A 27,680-nucleotide genomic window follows, 5' to 3' on the forward strand; every position below is an offset into this window, starting at 1 on the left:
CCAAGGAGTTTGTAAGGGCAAGGAGATCGCCTACTTCGTGAAGATCTACCGCTAGTGAGGCAAGTCCTTCGTGGGCGACGGCCGTGATGGAATAGACAAGGTTGCTTCTTCGTGGACCCTTCGTGGGTGGAGCCCTCCGTGGACTCGTGCAACCGTTACCCTCCATGGGTTGAAGTCTCCATCAACGTGGATGTACGATAGCACCACCTATCGGAACCACGACAAAAACATCCGTGTCTCCAATTGCATTTGAATCCTCCAAACCCTCCTCTTTACATTCTTGCAAGTTGCATGCTTTACTTTCCGCTGCTCATATACTCTTTTGTATGCTTGCTTGAATTGTGTGGAGATTGCTTGACTTGTGCTAAGATAGCTAAAATCTGCCAAGAACTAAAATTGGGAAAAGGCTAGATTTTTATTTGGTCAAGTAGTCTAATCACCCCCCCCCCTCTAGACATACTTTCGATCCTACCAATAACTTTTAGATCTGCATCTTGATTTTTATAGGAATTGGAGGAACACGCTTTAATAAAGGCATCTTTGGAACCACGCATCCTAGCGGTTCTTTCCTTGCACTCATCAATGGAAATTCTCATGGCTTTGAGAGACTCATTGATATCATGCTTAGGAGGAATAGATCTAAGCTTTAAAGAATCAATCTCAAGAGAAATTCTATCAATGTTTCTAGCCAAATCATCAACTTTAAGCAATTTCTCTTCAAGCAAAGCATTAAAATTCTTTTGTGAATTCATAAACTCTTTAACACTATTCTCAAATTCAGAGGGCATCTTATTATAATTTCCATAAGAGTTGTTGTAGGAAATCCCATAATTATTAGAAGGATTACTAGGGTATGGCCTAGGATTAAAATTCCCTCTATAAGCGTTGTTACCAAAATTATTCCTACCAACAAAATTCACATCCATAGATTCATTGTTATTCTCAATCAAAGTGGACAAAGGCATATCATTAGGATCAGAAGAAACACTCTTAGTAGCAAATAATTTCATAAGTTCATCCATCTTTCCACTCAACACATTGATTTCTTCTATCGCATGCACTTTTTTATTAGAAGATCTTTTAGTATGCCATTGAGAATAATTAACCATAATATTATCTAGGAGTTTAGTAGCATCTCCTAAAGTGATTTCCATAAAAGTGCCTCCCGCGGCCGAATCTAAAAGATTTCTAGAAGTAAAATTCAATCCGACATAAAAAATTTGTATAATCATCCACAAATTCAAACCACGAGTAGGGCAATTACGTATCATTAATTTCATTCTCTCCCAAGCTTGTGCAACATGTTCATGATCAAGTTGTTTAAAGTTCATAATATCGTTTCTAAGAGAGATGATCTTAGCAGGAGGAAAATACTTAGAGATAAAAGCATCTTTGCACTTGTTCCATGAATCAATACTATTTTTAGGCAAAGACGAAAACCAAGCTTTAGCACGATCTCTAAGCGAAAAAGGAAATAGCTTCAATTTAACGACATCATTATTGACATCTTTTTTCTTTTGCATATCACATAAATCAACGAAGCTATTCAGATGAGTAGCGGCATCTTCACTAGGAAGGCCGGCGAATTGATCTTTCATAACAAGATTCAACAAAGCGGTATTAATTTCACAAGATTCAGCATCGGTAAGAGGAGCAATCGGAGTGCCAAGGAAATCATTATTATTGGTATTGGTGAAGTCACACAATTTGGTAGTATCTTGAGCCATCGCGACAAACAAGCAAACTAGCACACAAGCAAACAAGAGCAAACGGGCAAAAGAGGCAAATAGAGAGGGAGGATAGAGAGAGAGGGCGAATAAAACGGCAAGGGTGAATTGGGGGGAGAGGAAAACGAGAGGCAAATGGAAAATAATGTAATGCAAGAGATAGGGATTGTGATGGGTACTTGGTATGTTGACTTTTTGCGTAGACTCCCCGGCAACGGCGCCAGAAATCCTTCTTGCTACATCTTGAGCTTGCGTTGGTTTTCCCCGAAGAGGAAGGGATGATGCAGCAGAGTAGCGTAAGTATTTCCCTCAGTTTTTGAGAACCAAGGTATCAATCCAGTAGGAGGCCACGCTCAAGTCCCTCGTACCTGCACAAAACGATAGCTACTCGCAACCAACGCGATTAGGGGTTGTCAATCCCTTCACGGTCACTTACGAGAGTGAGATCTGATAGATATAATATTTTTGGTATAAAGATGCAAAGTAAAAAGTAAAGGCAAAGTAAAAAAGCAAAGCAAGATTAAAGTGATGGAGATTGATATGATGAGAATAGACCCGGGGGCCATAGGTTTCACTAGTGGCTTCTCTCAAGAGCATAAGTATTCTACGGTGGGTGAACAAATTATTGTTGAGCAATTGACAGAATTGAGCATAGTTATGAGAATATCTAGGCATGATCATGTATATAGGCATCACGTCCGTGACAAGTAGATCGAAACGATTCTGCATCTACTACTATTACTCCACTCATCGACCGCTATCCAGCATGCATCTAGAGTATTAAGTTAAAAACAGAGTAACGCCTTAAGCAAGATGACATGATGTAGAGAGATAAATTCATGCAATATGAAATAAACCCCATCTTGTTATCCTCGATGGCAACGATACAATACGTGCCTTGCTGCCCCTTCTGTCACTGGGTAAGGACACCGCAAGATCGAACCCAAAGCTAAGCACTTCTCCCATGGCAAGAACTACCAATCTAGTTGGCCAAACCAAACGGATAATTCGTAGAGACTTGCAAAGATAACCAATCAAACATAAAAGAATTCAGAGAAGATTCAAATATTATTCATAGATAGACTTGATCATAAACCCACAATTCATCGATCTCAACAAACACACCGCAAAAAGAAGATTACATCGAATAGATCTCCACAAGAGAGGGGGAGAACTTTGTATTGAGATTCAAAAAGAGAGAAGAAGCCATCTAGCTCCTAACTATGGACCCGAAGGTCTGAGGTAAACTACTCACACTTCATCGGAGAGGCTAGGATGATGTAGAAGCCCTCCGTGATGACGGCCCTTTTCCGGCGGAGCTCCGGAACAGGCCCCAAGATGGGATCTCGTGGATACAGAAAGTTGCGGCGGTGGGATTAGGTTTTTGGCTCCTGTTCTGATCGTTTGGGGGTACGTGTGTATATATAGGAGGAAGAAGCCCACGAGGCAAGGGGCGCGCCCTAGGGGGGCGCCCCCCACCCTCGTGACCGCCTCTTTTGTTCCTTGGAGCAGGGTCCAAGTCTCCTGGATCACGTTCGGTGAGAAATCACGTTCCCGAAGATTTTATTCCGTTTGGACTCCGTTTGATATTCCGTTTCTTCGAAACACTGAAATAGGCAAAAAAACGGTAATTCTAGGCTGGGCCTCCGGTTAATAGGTTAGTCCCAAAAATAATATAAAAGTGGAAAATAAAGCCCAATATAGTCCAAAACTGTAGATAATATAGCATGGAGCAATCAAAAATTATAGATACATTGGAGACGTATCAAGGCCTCCTTCTCAAGAACCCAACCCTGCAAAAGACGATCGCGATCTAGCTAGTACCGCGGAGAAACACAATTGCAACAGGCGTCGTCTGGCGTTCAGTTCTCAGGAGACGCCTCCAGCTGCCGCCTTCACCGAGCCTCAGATAGCTGAGGTGCGAAATATTATCAGCCCCAACACACTCAAGAAGGCGGTCTGTGAGCAGAACTCGATCCCATTACAGCAGAAGAAGAAGGGACGGAAAAGAAAGAGTAACAAGGGTGCGAGCCAGCCAGCACCGAGTACGATTCTTGCTCAGGACGGTCCACCTTCACCTAAGGATATCTCGAGGAGGGTGCATGTGGCGGGTAGGCTGATGCTACCGACTAATCTGCTCAATGTTGCAACCGGTGCTATGCGGAGTCTGCATGACAGTGTTCTTTCTTTGGAGAAGCGGCGTCTCTCCGAGAATGATGTGGCATACCCGGTTTTCATGGCCAAGGTGCTAGAGGGCAAGGGCTTTGTGTATAACGCCATCAGGGGTACGATCGTCATGCGGTTTGATGACATCTTCGCTATGTTTAACCTTCATCCGCTGCACTACACCTTCTCTCGGCTATTTTCGCTGAGTATGGAGATGCGGATCATTAGAGACAAGACCCCGGACATCGTGATAGTCGACCCCTTCTACATGCGTGCCAAGATCTTGGGCAGCGCTGGGGACCGGCAAGTCGCGAGTTCATATCTCGAAGGCATCATTCTGGCAAACCCAGATAAGGATGACTTCCTCGTGCCTTACTTTCCCGAGTAAGTCATCCCCGCACCGCCCCGTAACATATGATTTCCTAGATTTCGATCTTTTTTTTTCTAACATTCCGTGTTTTGTGCAGTGACACACATTGCACACTCATCCTCTTAAGCCCGAAATATTCCATGGCCACGTATTTCGACTCGGACCGTCAGTCGAAGAAAGACTACACAAATATCAAGAAAGTTCTTGATGATATTCTCCCCGGCTACGCCAGATCTGGAGGCACCTTCACCAGGCCAGTTTGTAGGTACGGCAAGCACGTGTTCGCCCACAATACGACGTTCCCCTGCGTCAAGCAGCCGCCTTGCGGTTAGAAGGATGCCTACTGCGCCCTCCATCACATGCGGGCGATCGTACGGGACCATAATCACCTTCTGCTACCAAATAATCTCAAAGATTGGGCCGCAAGCTTGTCGGCAATCTAGGACGCGGACATTAGACAAGAATTCCTTCGCATCCAGTCGGAGTTTGCGGAAATCATCCATCAAGATGTCCTTCGTACCTCGGGGCAATTCTACCTCAGATATCAACCGTCCAACAGTGATATAGACACAACGCTACAAATGCAGGCTGACAACGCGTGCGATTTCATGACCATCACGAGAGACAGCGGCTTCATCCACTCTCCGGTCCCTAAGTTGAGTCGATAGTGATGCTATGTGTAGTTCTGAAATATCGATTAGCTCATGTTGTAATTAAACTTTAATGAACTTGTATGTCTCCCTGGTTTGGACAGTCGTTCAACTTAGATGTAATCGATACTATTTATTAGTAGGACCATGAATCGTGCTATTAATGTCTTGCTTTTCTCTTCCGATCCTTTTGTTGCATACTTATATATTGCTTATGTATTGTCTGTGAATTGCTACTAACGTTTTGTTTGGCTAGTGCATAGAGATGCCGTCGTATGTCGTGTATAAGGGTAAGGTTCCCGGAGTCTACGACAACTGGGAGGAGTGTCGGAGACAGGTTCACCGTTTCAGCGGTAACAGTTACAAAGGGTACACCACTAGGACGGAGGCGGAATCTAGATACGGGCGCTATCTAGCGGGAGAGAGGAGGGAGCGAAGGAGGAATCGGATAAAGACCAGTTTCATCGCGATGATGCTCATCGTGATGACCGCAGCTCTCTTCTATGTGATGGTAGTTTAGATGATCGATGTCGACTTATAATGTGAAGACAAACTCGCTACTCGCGGTCTCGAGACTTGTAGTGTTCTATCTTTATTCAGTCTTTTGAATTCGGAGACTAATATGATGAATTGTATTCGGAGACTAATCTTCTATTGTATTCAATGAATCTGCTGTTGCTATGTGGTGTTGTCTATATTCTGTCCAATAATATATTTTGTAACCTGTGCAAATATCACAAAAGAAAAAATCCCTAATATTCATACTAGTGGCGCACCACCAACTAGTGAGCCATTAGTGAGCCAGAGCACACTAATGGCGCATCATCAACTAATGTGACATTAGTAAGCCAGAGCACATGGGTAAATATGGCCCCCTGGGAGGCATACTAATGGCGCACTGCGTGGTGCGCCATTAGTATACCAGATACTAATAGTAAAAAATTCTAATGGCGTGATGCTAGTGGCGCACCTGTAGTGCGCCATTAGTAGCCAAAACAGGTGCGCCACTAGCAGGCCTTTTCCTAATAGTGTATGCGGTAACCCGAGAAATAGAGGAGAGAGGCGTGAGATATTTTCGGGGAGAGGAAGAAGCCTTGATTTCTCTGGAAGAGATAAGATTGAGAGGAAGACATGGGCCAAGGTGGCACATGGCAGACGGTAAAGGCGGTCGACGTTCGCGTGAGATCCTCCGGCGAAAAGGAAAGCAGGAGAAAAGAAAGGGTGGAGATTCAATGCTCTGAGTTATGATAAATCAACAGTAGAGATTAACATATCAACATACCCCTTGAGTACGCAAGAAAAGTTCAATCCATGTCATGACCTAAGAATCTACTCCCTCTGTCCCATAGTATAAGAACGTTTTTCAACTTTTGTTAGCTTGAAAAACATTTTTTATATTATGGAAAAGAAGGAGTGACCGGTCAATGCCCGTGGACGTGTCTGCAGGTGTTTGAGAGATTGGATTGTCCGCGACTATAGATGCTCTAAGCCAGTGGAGGGAAAGCATAGGTTGCAAGATTTCTTGATTAATGAGCAGAAGCACGCTATGCTCAGCAAGAGTCTTGTGCTCGAATACCCGTCTGTTCCTTGCCTTCTCAGATATTCCAGCTGGTGTAGATGTGGCCTTCTTGCAGGGAGGACAGATCAGATCATTCCACCAGGAGGTGATGGAAGTTGCATACATTGCAGCCATGACCAGGCCGGAGGTATCATGGGAGCTCTCCACCGGGTGCCACACAAAGCGCGAGAAGGGGCGTTGAATGATAAGATGAAAGGTAGAGTCGTCGACCTGGACTTTCTTTAGCACTGCATGCTGAAGTCTCAAAATGTTTGTAACGCTAGAATTATTTCGGTTGCTGATGATTTTGAGGCTATTTCCTTTTCGAAACGGGGTTTTTTGGGTATTTGATGATGATGATGCTACATGGCCTTTTGTGAATTCTTTGATTAAAGTCGTCTTCCTCTGCTTCTCCTTTACTTTACTTCTTCCTCTCTTGTTAGCAACTGATCGATGTGCTTCTGAGTTCTGACCATGGTGGCTACTGTGTTTCTGAATGCAAACCTATCGAGAGATTTATGCAAAAACCAAAGACAAAGATTTAGGGAGCGTTCAGTTCCTCTCGGCTCCTCGTAACTCCACTCCCGGAGCGGACCACACTTCAGCTCATTTTAACGGAGCTGTCAAAACCGAGCTCCACCAACTCCTTTCCAAACAGGGCCTTAGTTAAGCATTTGCATTCCCTATTTCTGTTATCAGTTTCTTAGCAGTGATGGACTACTATTTGACTGATATTTGGGCGCTTTTTTAACAAATCAAAAAAAATTAAACTGCTTCATCCAACTTCTAACTGCTATCGAGCATCTTCAACAGACGCTCAATGCGCGGCGCCCAAAAAACGGGTTTACAACGCGTAAGCATATTTTTTTAGGGCGTCAGAAGACGTTTGCTTCAACAAACGCTGCAAAATATGTTGTGCGTGCGAGTCCAGTGGTCCCAATCAAGCGGTCCCATCTGCAGCAGCCCAGAGTTTACAGCGCGCGAATGGCCGGGCGCACTAAATATGCTGCGTGCGATGCCTTTTTGATGCGCGTGCTGCATTAATTATAACACGCGCGCGCTTTGTGTGCGGCTGCTGGAGACTTCAAACCGGGTACCCGCGCGTTAAAAGTAATTTTTATACCGCGCGTCGTTTATATAACGCTTCTGTTGGAGATGCTCTAGGTGCTTTTCGTTTTGTTTTCACTGAACCATCAGAGTAGTTCACTTGGTGATCCATGATTTGACTGCTTTCATGGAAGCAATTACTATTGCTAGCTACTCCGTCGACTGTACAACAATGGAATTCATCTTTCGGCCGGCGTCGAGGAAGAAGGCCGCCACGGCAGCCCACTCGTCCAGGAACCTCTCCTCGACGCCGTCCTTGAGCAGCGCCGGGAAGAAGAGCCAGAACGACGTGCCCGCCACGAACAGCCCCACACCCACCGTCGCCACGGCGCGCGGCGGCGGCCTCCTCGCCGCCCACCGCCGCGCGCACCACCCCTCGGCGACGCAGCAGGCGCCGTGGAGGGCGAAGAAGGCGGCCATCCCGCCGCCGGGCGGCCACCGCAGGCTGAGGTAGCACACCATGGCCTCGTGCATCGCCCCGGACACCGCAAACGAGGCCAGCACGCCCGCGGCGCCCCCCGCGCGGGCGCGCACGGGGTCGTACACCGACGGCTGGAGGATGGCCGACACCATGAGGTTCTACCGCCGGCCCCAGAAGTCCCGCAGCGAGGAGGCCAGGTACGGCCGGTCGAACTGCGGCTCCGTCTCCATGCCGAGCGCGGCCGCGGCGGCGGCGACGCAGGGGAGGAGCAGGTCCAGGAAGCAGTAGGTGTGGACGCCGTACAGCGCCAGGCGCGCGTAGAGGTGCAGCCGGGCGTTGAGCCGGTAGAGGCCCACGAGGGCGGCCATGACGGCGGCCTTGACCGCGCAGGAGGCGAGCGAGGGCGCCGCCTTGGCCTCGGACGGGGAGCAAGGCGGTGAAGAGGAACGGGAGCACGGGGAGGGCGGGGTCGAGCGGGCCGCGGCCGGCGGCGAGGAGCGCGACCTTGAAGGCGCCGAGCCAGGCGAGGAAGAAGGCGGCGACGCCCCGGACGATGGCGGAGGAGGCGAAGGCCAGCGGCGCGGCGGCGAGGAGCGCGAGCACCGGGAGCAGCGCGACGAGGCGCGGGAGCCCGGGCCGGAGGAGCGACGACGCGGCGCGCGCGTACAGCGCGGCCGCCGCGACGGCCACGGACACCGCGGGGATGCACATCCCTTGTTCGAGCGCCAACGTCATCATCGATAGCTCGAACAAAGCCAGCCTAGGACGCGGTCGGTCTAGGAACAACCATCGCCTCCACGGAGTGGTCTAAGCCCCAATGCCGCCAAGGATGGCGCACCCACCGGTCGCCAGAGTTGTTGACACCATGCACTCCTTCTACATTCGGCCGCCACCCGAGCAGCCAACGCACCTCCGATAACCAGAGCAGCAGATCAGGCCCTAACACCATCGCGCAGGACGGGAGCAGGACACCACACACAGCCGCAGCTAGCTCCCCCACGATGATATGCCATACTCCCACCCTTTCGTCAAACCCTAGCACTAGGGTTTGTTAGCTAGGAGTTGGATCGCCTCCACCCAAGCAACCCGAGAGGCAGGCAAATCAAACTAGTTTTTATTCAAAACACAAAATCATCGATTTTTATTTATTTATTTATTTTTGAACCTGGAACATTTCATTCCACACCTAAACCTGCACAGTTTAAAAGTGAATAGTGACTGTTCACCGCTTTCAAAATCACGAAAAGTGTCCTTTTTTGGCGTAGCTCACGTGGTAAACACATATCATGGTCAAACTTTACGCACGTGTAGAATACATCCTTACAAATATGTGGATTTTTCTTCTTCTTCAAATTAACGAGCTCCAAAAGCAATTTCCGAACTACTGTAGACCTCTTTCAGGGAGAATACATCAAATCAGGTGACCAAAAGGCAAAAATCATACCACATCAATCAAGCAAGACTGCTATCGTAATCTACTGCCAAAACCAAGCAACTTCAGTGCTACTCAGAAAAGGGGTGCAAGATGGACATACAAAGTTTTTTTTAGGGAAAGATGGACATACAAAGTGGACATTATACAAGACTTAAAACAACAAAATTACATATCCACAAATCCACCGATTTACGCAAGTCATTTTTCATCAACAAATGGTATCTTTCTGAATCGGCTACTCTTAGTCAAAGTACAGCATATGCATCTCAATGCCCATCTAGAGGACACCGGAATTTCCCTTTTTCCTTTTGAGAACATATGCTAGAAATAATTTACATCACATGCCCTCTAGGACCAGTGAGTGTAACACAACAGCTGGTGTATACAGTATGCCTGATTTTCTTTTGCCATACCATCGACAGCTGAAGTGAAAACCGTCGAATTTTACATGAAACATTTTGTCCGTCCAGCACAAGGTTGTGTCGTCAGGGGCACTGGGGAAATTCAGTGTTGTTACAACTCTTGCCCATCCAAGTCTGTCCTGACAGGATAGTCGAGGCCCTGCAGAGCGGGCATCCTTCGCAGGTCCTCTTCTGAGTATGCCGGAATGAACCAATACTTTTTGTCGTTTCCGAAGACCTGATAACAAGACCATTTGTTTACTAACATAGTTTTGCATTTAAGTAACTTCCAGAATGTCGTTGTTTACCAAGTCTGGTAGTACTATGGCCACCAAGAAGGAAAATAATAACAGAGAAAGGTCATGTTTCAGATGTTGAAGGTCACAAATACGGACATGATCAAGGACATGCACTTTCCATATTTTGCCCCCTTGATTATATTTGGGCATCACAGTCCATGTAGAGACCAAAAATAAAACATAAATGCTAGAGAATCACAGGTAAAATAATATCGATATGGTAATGTTGCACATATGTATCATGTACCCGGCAGAACTGCCTGTGAAAGGGCACACTCAAGGTTTATGAAACTACAACTAAAGAATATCATGGAATGTCCCAACATGATGGTTTGTCAACCACAAGTGCAGATTCCGGTTTAATAAGGCAATTTGAACTTCCATTGCTTAAATCTTCTCCCGCAGTTACCAAAGTTCTATGTTGCCACATGGAAATTTCAGGTTATGCCATTACAAACCTTGTATAATAACGTGCTCAGCTCACATAATGATTATTTAATCATCTCTACAAGAATATTATGTGATAATATGACTACTGAATGTGAGTTGAGCCTGTGCTACCATTAATATCTGAATCCACACGTAGTCATTGTATTTATAGGGAGTTTAAACTTTATTTAAAGTCACCTCAACAAGACAGGTTTATCATTTTCTTGAAATAAAGCTAATTTGACACATACTAGCACCATAGAAAATTATCCAGATGACTATGAAAAAAATAAGGTTTTTTATAAACCTAACCTGAGCAAAATTCTTCTTCCGGCCAAGATCATACATCCAACGTGGACTAGTTTTCTTCTCATATGCCTGAACAACAAAGTAACAAATTGATTTCATCATGATATAACAAACAATAAACGTTAATATTATATTACAAGATACTTGCCTCAATCGTTGTTGTATTACCAGAAACAAGTGAAATGTGCATTATCATAAAACCCAGAACGCTCAAGGAAAAGGCCAGATTCAACACTGCAAGAAACATCATAGTTTTAGTGGATGTTCAATCAATCACACTGAAAGCATACTTTTCTTTTCCAAAAATTAGTAATTCATTTACCAAATGTGAGAAATGTGGTTGCAAGTGCTGAAGGAGTTCCTGGGATCTCGACATCACTGAAGAAGGCTATGAAGTGAGGCAATAAAGAGAGGGTAACAAGCGACGTCTCAAGGAAGGTGTAAAACTGCAAGCACCATAAAAACAAACAGATTTATTTTTATAAGAAAACTAATGATCAACATAGCAGCATGGAAGAGTACACTGTTTCAAAACAAGTCCCAGATAAGTACTGAACAAGCAGTCCTTGTACTGTACTATAATAAAAAGACAACCGAACACACATGCTGCACAAATGAGATGACTCTTTAAGTAAAGAAGCAAGGCCTTAATATTTCAATTTATATGAATGAATGCGGATTTCCAAAACACAAGTTAATCAATTTCACTTAATAACTGTATGATACATGTTGTTAGCATGATGCATGAGGACAAACTGAAGGCCTACTATACAATACAATAGGGTAAAGAAAGAACCTCATGCATTGAACTCTAGGATACAGTTTTACTCATTTTTAGTTGAGATGGCTTGCATTGTCATGCTCAAATGGTCCTAAATTAACTACTTGGAGTCAACTGTATCATCATTTGCACAATCCAAATCCATCCCAAGCAAGGGAAACATCACAATTTAGGTCAATTTATTGCTCTACAAAAGGTTAAATTCGTTGCTTTTGAAAGTAACAACTACTAACATAATGGGAGGGGCGTTTTGGCTTTGGGGTCCAAATGCATCCTATATCCTGGACGTCCAATTGGTCTATGGGATCTGTGCCAGCATTTATTCAGTGTGACATACAGAACTGTTGGATCTGGAATACAGGGGACGCAGGCGTACATACGTAGCGTACTAGGAGAGAGGCTGCAGACGGGAAACGAACGGCGTCACTGGTTTAGTCATAAAGGTGGGCCGATTGGACCTTGGCAAAGCATCAACCTGCAGCTCCACCTGGAAGGATACGAAGTGAATGCGGCTCACCAACCAATTTGCTGACCCAAATAAAAAAAACAGCAATTTGCCGACCAAAGCGTCGTGCGGTGGAAACAATTGAAATGCTGAAGAGGCCAAAAGTAAAGATATGGACGCAAAGAACTATAACCCCAGTCATTTAGAGACAGGGGAGGAGTTTCCGGCGGTGCGGCAGTTTTCAGTCGATCCTGTGGACAAGTAACTCTCCAGGATCAGATGCTTTATTTTGAATGACAGGTATGTCGATTCGGAAGCTCAGCTGCCTTGCATCCAGGTTGCTGGTCTTATTAGATGAGGCCGAAAGTGTAGCGGTGGTGGGTGGACTGCAAGATGATGCAGAGAGGACCACAAGGCTATTTGCGAATGGATTGCACGGAGCAGGTGTAGCGGTGGCGGAGCCTTGGTTAGGAGATTCTGCGGACAGCTCGTCAAGGTTGCCACGCAGTAGACACGGCGAGTGTAGGGGATGGAGATCTACGGCGGGCCGGCGTACAGCGAGAGCTAAGTAGACAATGGGTATGTCATGGAGGAAAATGCAGGTCAATGAGCTGTGGCAGCAGACCAGCTTGCTGTGATTCAGGAGCGGTGCCGACAGAGCATCCGCGCAGTCGACGGGGAAATTGATTCGCAAGCAGTTGACAAAAAGGTAATAGTTGATAGACATTTTGCTTGGTATCCAAAGTTGGGTGCTCAAAATTAAAGCGGTTGGACATCCGAAGATTTTGTGGATTGAAGTAGACTGTAAGTGTACTGAAATTATTATGTATACGATGTCCATGAAGTGTCCAATTCTGTTGCTGAAATCATGTTAGATAATTAATCAGTGCTTAAATCTTGACAGAATAATGGTGTGACGCATTTAGGATATACCACAGCTGCAAAAGTGGTTTGCAGGAGCATTATGGATTACTACTTGCATAGATGTATGATTTGTTGCTGGTGGAATTGGTATGTCAACTGATATCTGAAATTATCAATTTCAGGCAATGAAATTGGGAGTTTTGAGCTCCTTCAGTCCAAAAAAAAAACTGGTATCTGAAAATTATTTTATGCAAGCAAGATCGTGTAATGGCAAGGCTTTTTTCTATTTTCTGGGTAATAACTTTGTACGAATTTCACTTGGATGATCTTTTGAATTGCTTGATCGAAAGTGTGTGACTGCATGATGGTCCCGGAGTGATTCTATGACTTAATTACAGTGACAAACAACGTTAATGTTCAGGTGTACCATCTAGATTGATAAAAATGGGTTCAATTAATCAGACATTATAGAGTTTGCATAAGCACAAGCAGGTGATACACATCCAGCGCTGTGGACGTCCGGTACGTTCAATGTGACGGAACAAGAGGCCACAACCGTCTGGACGAGTGGTTCAACCATTCTGAAGCAATAAATATGAGGTTGCAGGCGTGGGCCATGTATCTGGCGGAAATGAGTTAAAACAGGCGAATACTGAACCAAATACACAGACCAACACGGATCTCTATGCATCTGGACAGCGCAGATTTCAGGTCCAGGTGAGCTCGAGAGCCAAAACCAATTTCCATAACATAATACACTATAATAAATTTAATTTGACTAGTGGAAGAATCATTTTACTAATTACTAATTTGACTAGTGAATCTTGCATTTCAAGTTATCAAGGGAGTTGGCTAACTGCTTGCTAAGCTAATCAAGCAATAACCTGGCTGACAAGGGGACTAACTATGCACAGATATATGGAGGAGGGGGTGTGGCAGAGAGTACAGTACTGACAGGAGCCATGAGGCATGGACATGTGACGAGGTGTTGCATTGTTCAGTACAGTAATCAAAGGAACCATGATGCAATGATCTGTTAAGAAACTAATAATTTGCATTTGATGCCTTTAATCATTGCTGTACTTACATAGAAGAAACTAAGAATACAGGAAAATGCCGAACCCCTGATGTCTAATATCTATTCGGAATGCATAACAAACTGTATATTAAAACCCCGTAAAAATAACTTTATTTCTAAATGCGTTTACAACAGGATCATCCAAAAGCAGAAACTATTTGTAGTATCAATGATGAACTAAGTAAGTGGTTGACACACAAAATGCCATATTTTTTTTCCTTAAAGCTTCAAAATTTGCACAGGAAAAAGGAAATCAGTTTCTCAATTCAAAAGGTATGGTTAAAGTATCACCAAATATTGCATATCTATATACATGATAAGAAAGAGCAACTAGTTCAGAGGTAAAAAAATAATTTAAAAACAAAAGCTTAACTAATCTGCCTTCCAAAGAGGACCATCATTGTCTCAAGGATAATAAAATCATACCAGGAAGAGAAGAAAGTATTTATAGTTCAGCGCCCCAACACAATTAACAACCCATACACAGTGATGGTCCATCTTAAGGATACACCTTCCACCTGAAAAACAATTTAGGCCTAGATAAGCGGTACGATGCAGAATATGCAATTAGTAATAATAACTGGAATAACATAGCATTCATCCTGAAGAATAAATTATGAACAACTTACAGACAGAGCAATGATGGCACCGAGGGGGCTTAAGTTGGTTGCACTTCCTACAGTACCTCATCCTCGGATTTCCCGTATCACCGAGAGCCATAGACTGCTGTGGGTTCATTTGGCTATTGAAGTCTGAGCTAGAGAGGGGAGCAGTTTCTCCCCTTTCCTCGTCAAAATCAAGGTTCCAATTTGGCGGAACAGAACCAGGGTCGGTGAAGACAACAGAGAAGTAGCTCCATAACAGCATAGCAAGCTGCAAATTCAAAAGAACCGTGCCATTAAAACACTGACAAAAGCACACGCAGGCCATGTCTTAAATCGCAAGATAATGCCACTAGCATTCACAGCCAAGTAATTCTGCGAAGAAGCAGTTCATGTTGTGGCTCAATAATCCAATAGCATTCAAAATGCATTGGATCAGCCCAATATAGCATCTTTTCAGAACTTCTCTCATTAGGAAGCGTCCACATCCTACAGAGATCTACTATGCTCCCACAGAGCATATGAGGAAAACAAATGGTAATCAGCGCGCCTGCAACTAGCTACATACCAAGAAGTACCACCTAGAGAAGCAAATGTTAAGAAGAAACTAACATCGGACTGGCACAGAAAGATGTCCCACAAGGCAGCATAGCATGCCTGCATCAGCAACCCAAGAATATGCTCCTGGGCCCCAGCATAATGGTCAAAATAGAAATTTTTCTACCTATGCATACCAAACATTGATTTCTGCAAATTAAAAAAAGAACATTGATTCCTGAAGAACTAGCATAGCGTAGCGATGTTAAGAAGAAACTAGCATAGCATACGAAGATATATATGCTAAAAGGCAGCACGGTGCCTGCATCAACAATCCAAGAATATGCCGCATTCAACATCGTAGCTCCCCAAAATCGATCGATTTCACCCATGTAGGAAACATTGCTTTCTGAAGAACCAAGATTTTAACAGCTAACGACGACTCCCAATCCCGCCGCAAATTCGCATCGTTTCCGGCCCAGCCAGACGGCGAATCTCCGGCCTAAATCACGAAATCGCCGGGACCGCGCGCGCCAGGAAGCGAAATCGCGAAATACGCCCCGCCCCGGGTCGAGAGCGGCACGCACCAGGAAGTGGAAGAGGAGCAGCACGGCGAGCGCGGCGAGGGTGGCGCCGCCGCCGAGGAGGAGGGCGGGGCCGTAGTTGCAGAGGACGACGGCGTAGTAGGTGACGCCGACGATGGCGAGGACGAGCAGGATCATGATGGAGCCCAGGCCCCGGAGCGCCGTGCAGAACCGGAAGACGTTCCACGCCATCGCGACCCCCGCCGATCTGTGCATGTCTCCCCGCTCCGCCCCGCCGGCGCCGGCGCCGGCCGCCTCCGCGTAGCGGCTGGGTGGGGTCAGCTTGAGGGCCGGGGGGTGCACCACCGCGACGGCCGCCTCCGCCGGAGGGGGGGAGAGGGGCGTGGGTCGCGGTGCGGGAGGAGGATTTGCAGATAGGAGGAGGAAGGGGGAGGGAGGAGGAGGAAGAAAGGCGATGGTCAGAGATGGAGTCCGCACGGCCTTCTTCCACGCCGCGTTGTCACTTTCCTTTACCAATTCTACTTTTATCTTTTTTATTTGTTAATAAAAAAAGTAAACTTTTTTCCTGTTCAATGTTTTGACACAACACAAAACCTTCTTTTTAACACGGTACAAACGCAAGCGCCTCATATATAGGCCCATACACCCAACCCTATGAACGAGCATACTCACGGCCTATGAGACTAAGCCGATATATCATCTAGTCGATGGGAATGCCTCCTCCCACTGAGCGCACATCACCAGAATTCTTAAAATAAATCTAGAAAAATGTGAGCATCGGGATTTTTTGAACCCTGGTGGGCTTGGGATATCACTGTCCCCCTAATCATCCAACCACATAAAACCTTGTGGTGTTATTTCAAAGTTCAAGACAACATACTTTAGCAAAAAGGGGAGGATTTTATACGTCGTTCGCCATGTGGCATAAACGAGTGAACGTCGATCTTCTTGTTGCGTGGACGAGGTGCAAACGTGCCGACATGAGGACGTAGAGAGGAGTAAAAGACGTGTTCATTTATTGGTACTAGAAGAACGAAGTACGTTACAACGGGAACCACATTAACTTATAATGAACAGGAAACATTAAAAAATAGGTCTCTGATTCCAGCTAGTGCTTCTCCAAATGAATGTGTCACTCACCTGAAGAACTACCAAATTACGACCAATACCAAAATTTGGGTTGCATCATCTAAACCAGGCTAAATATTTTTAGTTTACCCATGTGAAATTATGCATCAAATAATCACGTAAACAAGTATAGAACGACATGCAGATGTAACCTGATCTTTCACCTTGTCAGGGAGTCCCTTCAATCCAAGAATATACAACATCCAGAAGAAATAAAATCAATGTCATAATTAGTAATCATTTTTCAGCGACAAAAGATAAACAACAATTGGATTTTAAAACAAAACCTGCAACTACACAAGTATATTTTATATTAGCACAAGTGCAGATCCTGTCTCACTCTTCATTTTGTTCACAAAAAAGTTCAGAATAGCAATCTCGGCGAGCCCTGTGCAAGCATCCCGTGATCTCGGTCGGGTTCGATCTGCATGGCACGCTGCCGATTCTTCCAAGAGTGGGCGCTGAAAGGAACGATCCTGAACCTGCATTGTCAATCGGCCAGAGCTGCATCGGCCTTCGGATCAGAGTGTGAACGGGATCGAGACAGTAGGGGTCGAAGAATTTGGAGGAAGTGAGGGAGTAGGATGGGGGCTGCCACGGGTTGTCCTCGTCGCCATCGGCAACTCCGCCACTACAGCACCATGAGCGTGGGATTGAGGGACGAGGGAAGGGAAGGAAGCGAATTAATGACGTACCTGATGTTTGGTATGTAATAATCGGGTTAATCACTGTTATAATTCGTTGAGTTTGTTTCCATATATTACACTTTGGCGCTAGGAAGATGGGACTCATATTGTCAAAAAAGAGGAAGTTAACACTGATGGACGAGGAGATCTCTTGCCTACGATTTCAATTACCAATTACCGAATCCGGCTACGCTGATTGCTCTCGATTTATTGAATCAGAACTTGCCAAAATATTTACATGATTGAATTGAATCGATACCTGCCAAAGCAAGCACGAATAAATGGAATGAGGATCGGACGTGATTCGGTTTTAAGTGGGAAGAAGAAAAAATTAAGGTGGGAGGGGTGGTGAGAGATGAGATGAAAATAAACCAAACGAAAAAAACCAACGAAAAAAACCGACGAAACTAGGAGGTGGGATCGTTACTGCGGGGAAATTAAGAGGTGGGAGGGAGGACGAAAACAACCCAGGAAAGGTGGGACGAAAAAAAACCCGTGCGTTGCCACGGGCCAACAAATGAATGTAAATATTGCTTGAGTTTTTGTCCATGAATGCGCATATTGTGTGTGATATTCCATGGGACAACAAACACAAGCATCTTCCTTTCTCTTTTCAACAGACACCATTCACCCCTCTAGCAGACCTTTTCATCAAGTTGTTATCGGTCACCTTCTACATCCCTACATCATTCATCTTTCAATTCACTGCCCTTTGACTATGTTTGTGGCTTCTTTGTCGTTGTGTTGCTCTCTAATATATTTGGAACACCAACAACTAATGGTGATTCATAAGGCGCCTCACGTTAGTACAAAATAATAAGAAAAAAGAATTAAAAATTAAATAAGAGAAAGGACTCAGCCAGGAAACATTTGTTCCACCACATCCTCATTTAGTGACTGTATTGAATGATGCTTTGTTTGCCTCCAAACTACACATGGGCTATGCCTTCTTCTCTTTATATTCCCTAAATGCGTTCGGGCGTGTTCGGACATCAAACGGGCGTCCAGCATGCTCCCCAAAATGCGGATAGTATGGCTCACCCAAACCCAAACCATATGTGTGGTGTAGAATGTGGTTATCCAGACTATCCATCACGAAGGAGAGAGGGCCCAATACAAAAGCCCTACCGAAGATGAACCCTTTTCTTTTCTTGCTAGACCCTTCCATTCCTGCTAGGTTTCCCGCTGTAGTGGGACATTTCTCGTTAGAGCCCCCTCCTTTAAAACCGGATGATGTCCACATCTCCTTCACCATGGCGCCCTCTCTTCTTCACACCGTATTTCCCCACGGACCGCCAAGCGCCCCACTCTCCGTCCTGGTTCCATCCCCACAAGTTCGTGCCGATCCGCCACCACTATGAAGGGGAGGAGGTGTGCACCACCTGTGATGCCCCTTGAGCCAAAAGCGTAATCTCAACAGTAGAAAACATCAGGAAGGGCATTCAGCATGCACGCAGCTTAATTAGTCCTATCAATATATAACACCAATCAAATCAGATTTTGTTCTACATGGCACAAAACCTTCTACTAAAAATCAACTAAACAGGAATTTTGCATCCTCTAGTCACCGTGTCTAAAAATCGACATGATTGATTAATTAAGTTGGCAACAATTCGACATGATTGATTAATTAAGTTGGCAGATTGATTTTTAAGATAGTTGGCGGATGATCTCAACTTGCAACAACTGATATATGTGTGTGGCATGCATGCATACCTTGCACCATGGAATAAAAACAAGTAATTTAATTTTTTTCTCTAATTAAGAATTGTGTGTCAAACATCATGGCATGTGGTCCCCATTCATGTAGTGACAAACTGATCATCCCTGCTGCAGCTTCCCTCGCATGCAAGCGTTGTGTCTCCTTACATGCCGAAATATTCTTTTGATCTCCTTTCTTGACAATTAGTCAGTTGGAGAGGAAACTTAAGTTAAGTACCTCTCAAAACTATGTAAACATGAATTATGGTGAAATAGAAGAACAAAATCTTATTTTTCTAAAAAAATAATACTTTCAATCTGTATATACTGGCCCCAAACCCAAAGGAAAAATAAAAGATCTACAGAAGATATATATCAACTTCAAAAAATCTGAACTTCAGGCCAGGTCACAAAATTCTAAAAATATAAACTCAAAATCTAGTGCCAAGAAATTTGTAATCCTTAATTTACACTCTTATACAGACCAAAGCATATGATTTGCAAGTTTCAATTTTACCTTTAGCCAAGACATGCTTTCTTCATGTAGATGCACGGACCAAAGCTCGAAGCATGACTAAAAATCAAGAGCAATATGATGAGTTAGAAATTAAGTAGGACAATTAACACATGGCTAACAAAAAAGGATGATGAATGAAAAGGACGATGCCGCACTACTGTCACACAGAATATGTAAAGTTCTGGTCGTGTATGTGTTGTTAGGTCAGCATAGATGTCACAATATTTGTTTGACACTTTCAGCTTGTAGTTCATTAGAATTAGCCTGAAACCTTAAAGTACAGAACAATTTCATATAGTGCAGAGCCTGCTTTCCAAAGTATGCACATAATTGTGGATTCTATGTTTTGGAAGTTTCATCCACGTTTTTTTTTCTAAGCTTTATTGGCCATATTATGATCTTAATATCAGTGTCAGTTTGTCACCAATGAACTTTCGTTAGTAGACCACTTACATACATAACTGTGACATGTCAGAGCAGAAGCAGAGCACTTGAATATCAGCGTCAGTTCTTGCTTCTAAACCATCAAGTTTAGAAGTAGAAGAATGGTTTATTCATTATGGATGATCATGATTCCCAAATAGCATAAATGAATGGCAAAGCTAGTCTGGGTAAGAATCATAGTGCAAAGCTGGCTGTGCGGCAGGGGTAAGCTAATTAGGGGGAGGGGGGGGATTCATGGCAGAACTTGCAATGAACATTGCTGACAAACAAAATTTCTAGCTTAGCATACAAACTGAACATAGTCTGATAATGCAATATCATGATCCTTAACGATTCAAATTAGGCACTGTAAAAATCTACAAAATAAATTCACTAAACCTGCTAACAAACCAATAAATTTTCCTTTGTGCTTCTAAAGGCAAGTTAGCCCAACAAGCAAATGGAACTGTTCAGTGATAGAAATACGAAAAATACTGCCAATTACATCTCTTGGAAACATTGAGAAACATCACTAAAAACAGACTGAAAAATCAGTAGGCGATGAAGCATAGATCAACTAATCAGTCGATCACCGAGTTTATCACAATGACATAAAAGAGTTACTTTTGTTCATATGTGCGTATAACGTGGCACAAAGCATAATGATCTAAAAAAAATATGCAGTAAAACAATAGCCCAGCTTCTTCCTTTCCAAGCTGCTCTCAGTCCACAAGCTTTATCTCGCAGCCCATCCAACACAAGTCATCCTCGTCTGCTGAAACCATCAAGCAAAGAATACTAAGACCATGAAGCAGCAAATTGATACCTTATGCGGGAGCACCGGGAGGAGCAGATCGTATCAGGCATAGTCCTCGGAATCCACGTTCCGTGCAATTATTAGCCATCAAAATTGCTTGTTTTTACGTGTGCTGTTCCGCCGAGATCAATCGATCAAGTAATGGGCTCGTGGTTAGCTAGCTTCCACGGAAGCATCCACCTGCCTGCTAGCTTGCTCCTTGTACATAGCACACCATCTCAGCAGAAACCAATCGGCCGGCTAGCGCGGCTAACGACTCCGGCGCACCAACAGTGATCGCCTTAATTTGGGTAATGCAAAGGTTTTAGAGATGGGTCGTGATTGGGTAATGCAAAGGTTTTAGAGATGGGTGGTGATGGAGTCAGATTAGGACAGATGCTCCTCAATGTAATTGTCCAGAGGCCTCCTTGTCTCTCGATGCCGCAGGCGGCCACACTCGAAGATACGGCCATGCTGGGCACCAAGGCATGGGACGGCGGCAAGGCGGTGGTTGAGAACAATGACCACATCGCCTTACGCGGAGCCGCCCGGGGCGCCCAGGAGGAGAGGAAGAAGGTGAGGGAGTGGGCTGTCGCCAAGCTTGCCGAGGAGATTAGTTGGCGGATCTTGGCATCCTGGGCAGGGAAAATTGGCGAGAAGGCTCCCTGCCGAAGCCTCATCGCGTCGAGGGCGTACGCGGCAGCGATCCCGACGGCAAAGATGGCTAGGATGGGAGCACGCCGAGGTCATGGAGGAGACCGCGCGGGCGCGAGCGCCGTTGCGATGCGCGCGTTGTGGGAGAAGACCGGAGCGATGCAGGCGTGGCGGCGTGGGATCCGGCAGGTAGTCGGATGGGTGTGGCTGGAGGTGGGGGGAGGGAAGGGAGAGGCGGAGCCGAGCGGTGGCGACGCAATCTCTAGGAACCCTAGGCGTGAGAGGGGATCGAGCGCATAGGAGAGGGAAGAGAGGAGCGTCTCGGATGGGAGTCATGGGACGAGGCAACGATAAAATAATCGGTGGGAGAGGCAGAGAGGCGAGACGAAAAATTACCCGGCGAAAAATAACCAACGAAATTAAACCGGACGAAGTGGGAGGTGGGACGAAAAAAAAAGTACCAAAAAAGTATCAAAAAAGACCGGGTGAGGTGAGACGAAAATAAAATCCGAAACGCGACCTACCAAGTGAGACATTAGAAATAGAGATATATGTTTTTCTTTGTCATCTCATAAGCATGGTCGAGGCTGTGGGACGGGCAATAGCGGTAGATCGGGGAAGGGTGTTGGGCAATGAGGGCGAGATCTACAACAACGATGATAACATTCTAGATGATTGGAGCATGGCAGATAATAAGGGTGAGAAGGTCGAGGCGTTTTGGCGGTAAGAATAAAGATTCGCACATGTGTCAAAGTAGATGAGATGCATTGATGGTGAATCGAGAATAGGTAAGTCGTCCCTTGTTGCTGCTGATCTTCCAAGAGCGGCATCCCTGGGGTGCATATGGCTTCGCCACCTGGGGGAAGGGGCGGCGGTGAGCTCGGGATCTAGCCTGGATCTAACCTCCGTTGGTGGTGGTGGGTTGGATCTGGCCCGTGGGGAACTTCTGGTGGTCCGGTTGCGGCGAGCTGTGGTCCGTGGCTCTTGTGTGGTGGCGGTATCGTCTAAGCATCGGAGGTGTGCAGGCCAACAAGATGGCGGGCCGGTAGCGTTGCGTGACTGGCTGTGTGGGCATGTGGGTCGACTACTCCAGGTGAGAGCTTTGACAGAATGGTGGGCGCGGGTGTCGCTTCCTCCTTGGGGTGTTGTGGAGCTCTTCTTCCACCCACCAGGTCATGCCCTTCGAGGAAACAATGATGGTGGCTGGAGGAACAGGCTAACGACATGTCCTTCCTTGTCGACCGTTTTTTGACGTGCCTCTGAGCGTGAAGTCAGAGTTGTAGCGCCCCCAGAGCTTGTGGCTCCTGGGTGCCCCCCCCCTCCCCCCCCACCCCCACTTTGGTATTTTTTTCCGCCAGTATTTTTTATATATTTCATAAAAATTCTTCGTAAATTTTCAGGTCAATCCGAGAATTTTGATTTCTGCACAAAAACAACAGCATGGCAATTCTGCTCAACACAGGATCGAATGCTATACACGACGTATTAAAACCAGCTAAACTAGCAGTTGTGTCTGATCAAATGGTAGCGTCAAACGTAAAAAACCAACACGCTGCGTAGATCCAAATTAGTTTAGGAATATTGGAAGTAATTTTTTAAAACGAAATGTTCTATGAAGCACAAACTCTTTCTAAATTTGTGAACAATTTTTTAAAAGAACTATAACTTTTACAGAAACATTTTTCTAAATTCCAAAACAAAATTTGGAAACGTGAACATATTTTGAAACTCCTCAATAAAATTTGAAATTATGATCTTATTTTGAAAATGGAACATTTTATGAAACTCCTAAAATAATGAAAACATGATTTTTTTGAAATTCCAAACAATTTGGTAAAAATGCAATTTATTTTCAATTTATTAAAAAAATTAAAACACAAACATTTTTAGAAAATACGAACATATTTTGAAATTTCCGAACAAATTTTTGAAAGATGATAAGAAAAATAAACTAGAAAACTAGAAACGGAATATAAAAAAATAAAAAGAAACAGGAAAATGGGGAAAAGGAAAAAAACTAAAAATAATAAAACCCAAAAAGAAAAGGAAAACCGGTAATAAGAAACAAAAAATCGGTTTAGGGAAACTTCTAGATGGTTTCCAAAGCCGGCTGGCTAGATTTGCACAAGTTACAATGATGGTTCGAGTGTCTGTGGATGGCGGTTCGGCCAGGGGCCAGAAGAGGGGTTGACAGGAGCATGAAGAGAAAGAGGAAGGTGGCCACAACGGAATCAACTAACACATTTTTTTCCCAGACAACCGGAATGGAAGAAAAAGATGCAAGTTAAGGCGTTTGCGGTTACAACTAATGGTAATTTTGTGGGCAGACTTTGATGCGCTCTCCACCAATCTGAACCCATAGGTGAGAGTTCCCTGAAATTCAAATATCCGCGAGTCAAATGCATATGGTCTGGTTCCCAACTTTACACGATCAGTCGATATATATGCATTCGACAACGAGCACGCGACTTTGCAGTCGATATATATATCCTCCTCTTCGCCAAAAAAACGCAATCTTCCCTGCTGCTATTGCGTCAAAAAAGCAGCGTGCTAATCTACATCAAATCAGCGTCTTAACCTTCTGCATACTCTACCCTTTGGCGCAATGCTTCAGGATGTAACTTGTGCAATTCTACTCTTCTAAAAAAAATAACTAGGAAACACAACAACTTTCTTCTACAACGATTTGGTATAATGGGCCGCCCGCTGCGGGGTTTCGCTTGTGCGTTGCATCAACAGTTCGTTTTTTTCAACAATTCTACTCTTCAGGATGTAACTTGTGCAATTCTACTCTTCTAAATTCACGGACATCTAGATTATTGCTACTTTTTTTCAATAAGATGTCAATCTTTTCCTCACATGAATACACATCCATACAAAAAGAGGGGACCACATCTACAGTTTTTTGTGCCATGTAAGAGAGTGAGAAGGAGAGAAGCTCTGCATGCATGCACATAGATTCCCTCTCCAACTTTGAGAGGCTTGTAACTTTTTAACCAAAAATTTGTTTTTGAATTTTCTTTACATTGAATTCGGGGCGAATAGGCTTTTAAAACATGATCGACCTTGAATATAATTTTAATGAGTTTAAAATACCGATTTCACACATTTCACATATTTTATAATATCATGTTCCACTCATTTAAAAAAAATATTTCATATATAACACATTTCACTCATTTTAAAACAGATTTTCACACATTTAAAAAATGATTTCACTCATTTCATATAACATATTCCACTCATTTCACTAATTTCAAAGGGTTTTATCATTTATGCGACTAGTTGTGTCCTACTATTCAGTTTTTCCACTAGGAGTTTCAACTGCTCAAAAATGCCATCGCTCTGTTAGGCGCATACTAAAATGTTCTACTAGACACCATTACTGTCAGCTAAAAGCCCGTTTACCATGTTAGATAACCAAAATACCCATGGACCAATATGTCAGCTATCATTCTATCTCACTACGATAAATGCAGGTCCCACTCGATCCTCAACAACGTTCTTATTTTTCCCTAAGATCATTCGTTTGATTACTCCTGACAAGTGGGGCCCACACATAACATCATGTGATAGAGAGAGCCGACATGTGGGTCTAGAGGTATTTTGGTCATACTACATGGTCAACGGGTTCGACCAGACACTAACGGTGTCTAATGGCATTTTTGAGCAGTTGTAAGTTTTAATGGCAAAACTGAGTAGTGAGACACAATAGTGGCATAAATGATAAACCCTTTCAAAAAATATTTCGTAATAACATATTTCACTCATTTAAAAAAACTCCAATAACATATTTCACTCATTTTAAAATCAGACTTTACAAATTTTAAAACAGATTTCACTCATTCCGTCTAACATATTTCAGTTATTTCACTCATTAAAAGAAGATTTTACAATATATTCCAGTCATTTCAAAAAATATTTCGTAAATAACATATTTCACACATTTTAAAATAGGTTCCACTCATTCTATATAACATATTTCACTCATTTCAAAAATGATTTCGGAATAACATATTATACTCTCTTTTTTCATAAGTAACATATTTGAGAACCCATATTCCACTTCTCACTAGCTTGCTTCAAACAATAACATCTATTTCAGTTGCACATTTAAAAAAAACATATTTCACTCTTTTGAAATAAACTGCTACACATTTACAAGTAATCAGCTTCACATGTTCACATTTTTTCTTGTGAAATAGGTTTTGTTCACATATGGAACATGACTTCAAATTTTTAACATGTTTAAAATGTACCAAGATGGCAGTTCTAAAAGTCTTCAAGCCATGAGTTCAAATATATAAATTACTCCCTCCGTCTTATAATGTAGAACGTTTTTTGACATGGGGAAGTATCAAGTGAAAACGGCTATTCAGTAAAAACTGAAAACTATCGTAGTACACCATCTGATCCAGGACGTACGGTGCACAGCAAAGGTGGGAATCTAACTAGCCACTTAATGACAGTTTTACAGCTAACCCCCTGCCCTTTACGTCCTAGCTTGGTAACGAATCAGAAAAAGCGCGAAACAAATAGACCCGTGCGAGGTTGACTTGGAGACGGCGGCGGCGGTAGCCCCACGCAACGGCGACCCGACGGCCACCGTGATGGCCGCGCGCCACGGCGACCTCAGCGGCCCAGCTGACCTGGCGCTGCCCCCAGGCGACTTGGTGCTGGCCCACGCGAGGGATACCTGCGACGACTTCCCGGTGGCTTGCCCTTCGAAGCTGATGTTTCTGTAACTGAATGATAATGGTGTTTTGCTGTAACTGAATGTATGGGTTGTACAGTACACTCCTTTGTTGTTTTGCTGCATCTGAATGAAACTGGGTGTACAGAAAATACTTGAATGGATGTGGTTATACAAGAAATCTTTGGCCTTTTCCTATTGCTGTACATACAAAAATTGTAGATTTACTGAATGAATGTGAATTGTTTCTAGAAATATGTCTTGTCTGTATCTACGGTGAGCTAAAATTTCTGCGATATTGTCTATGACAAATCCAAGATAGAGGGGGCTCTCACTCTCAGATATGTGCATTTGGTTAATTAGATGGTCCATGCCATCAGCAATTGCACTATTGACTGACTGTTTATTCTCCGCCTCACAAGACAACATCCCCTGTTCTGATTAAAAGTGAGGCGTGTACTGATGTCAAAATCAACAACACTCAGTGTTGCCTCTGTTTAGTAAACTGTTAAAACCAACAACACTCAACATTGTCTGTTTACCACCGGTGCTGTTTACCACACTCAACATTGCATTTTTATCACAACGTACATCTGATAAAACCAACAACCCTCAGCATTGCCCTTGCTAATTCAAGGACATAAGCGGGCAATGATTTCAACATCACTTCTATGCAATAGAATTGGGGCAAACAACATGTTGTGAGAAACAAGATTCTTGCACTGCGGTTCGAAATTCCACCATGGCCATTTTGACGAATATGAAGACATAAATATTCCAAAGAAATACAATATTCTGACATATATATTTAGAAATAAAATGGTAATCTCCTAGCAAGATGTTGGCAGAAAGTTCATCTCAAATTCGTCCAACACATGAGCTTTAACACCAAGTTGTCGTTCAGAAATGCATCGTAAGATTTCAGAAACTGTGATTAAGTGGCTAGTTAGATTCCCACCTTTGCTGTGCACCGTACATCTTGGATCAGATGATGTACGACGATAGTTTTCAGTTTTTATTGAATAGCCGTTTTCACTTGATACTTCGCCTTTTGACATTAGTAACGAACTTAACTTTCTTCTTATTTTACTTCTATATAAAGTTTTCAAGTGGTCGTCCGTTCACGCCCACTTCCTTTGTTTCCCTTCTCAAAAAACAAAACAAAAACCTCATCTGTTTCCATTTTGACAAGTGGGCCATCCAAGGCAGCATGCTAGGTATAACCGGACGAGACTTGCCTGCTCCCTTCCCATGCTCCCATCCGTGCTCCCGCATACGTGGCTTGATTTGATTGGAAGAAAATAAGGCCCGGCCCCACCCCTTGAAAATCAAGGGGAAGATAATTAGATTAGAAAAGA

General features: G+C 44.0%; 1 protein-coding gene and 1 pseudogene across 1 annotated transcript; both read right to left on the reverse strand.

Annotated features, from left to right (window-relative positions):
- Positions 1–7,728: 7,728 nt before the first annotated feature.
- LOC125534828 lies at positions 7,729–8,855 on the reverse strand (annotated as a pseudogene).
- Positions 8,856–9,525: 670 nt separating this feature from the next.
- Positions 9,526–16,219, reverse strand: LOC125535299 (probable protein S-acyltransferase 14). The gene is made up of 7 exons (XM_048698354.1): positions 15,767–16,219; positions 14,670–14,913; positions 14,467–14,558; positions 11,195–11,318; positions 11,021–11,106; positions 10,876–10,941; positions 9,526–10,073 (listed from the first exon to the last, which is right to left on the reverse strand). The coding sequence occupies exons 1-7, from the start codon at positions 15,977–15,979 to the stop codon at positions 9,948–9,950; spliced, it is 951 nt and encodes a 316-aa protein (XP_048554311.1). The 5' UTR covers positions 15,980–16,219; the 3' UTR covers positions 9,526–9,947.
- Between the last annotated feature and the right edge of the window lie 11,461 nt (positions 16,220–27,680).

The sequence above is a fragment of the Triticum urartu genome, chromosome 2, assembly GCF_003073215.2.
Source record: "Triticum urartu cultivar G1812 chromosome 2, Tu2.1, whole genome shotgun sequence".
NCBI lineage: Eukaryota > Viridiplantae > Streptophyta > Magnoliopsida > Poales > Poaceae > Triticum > Triticum urartu.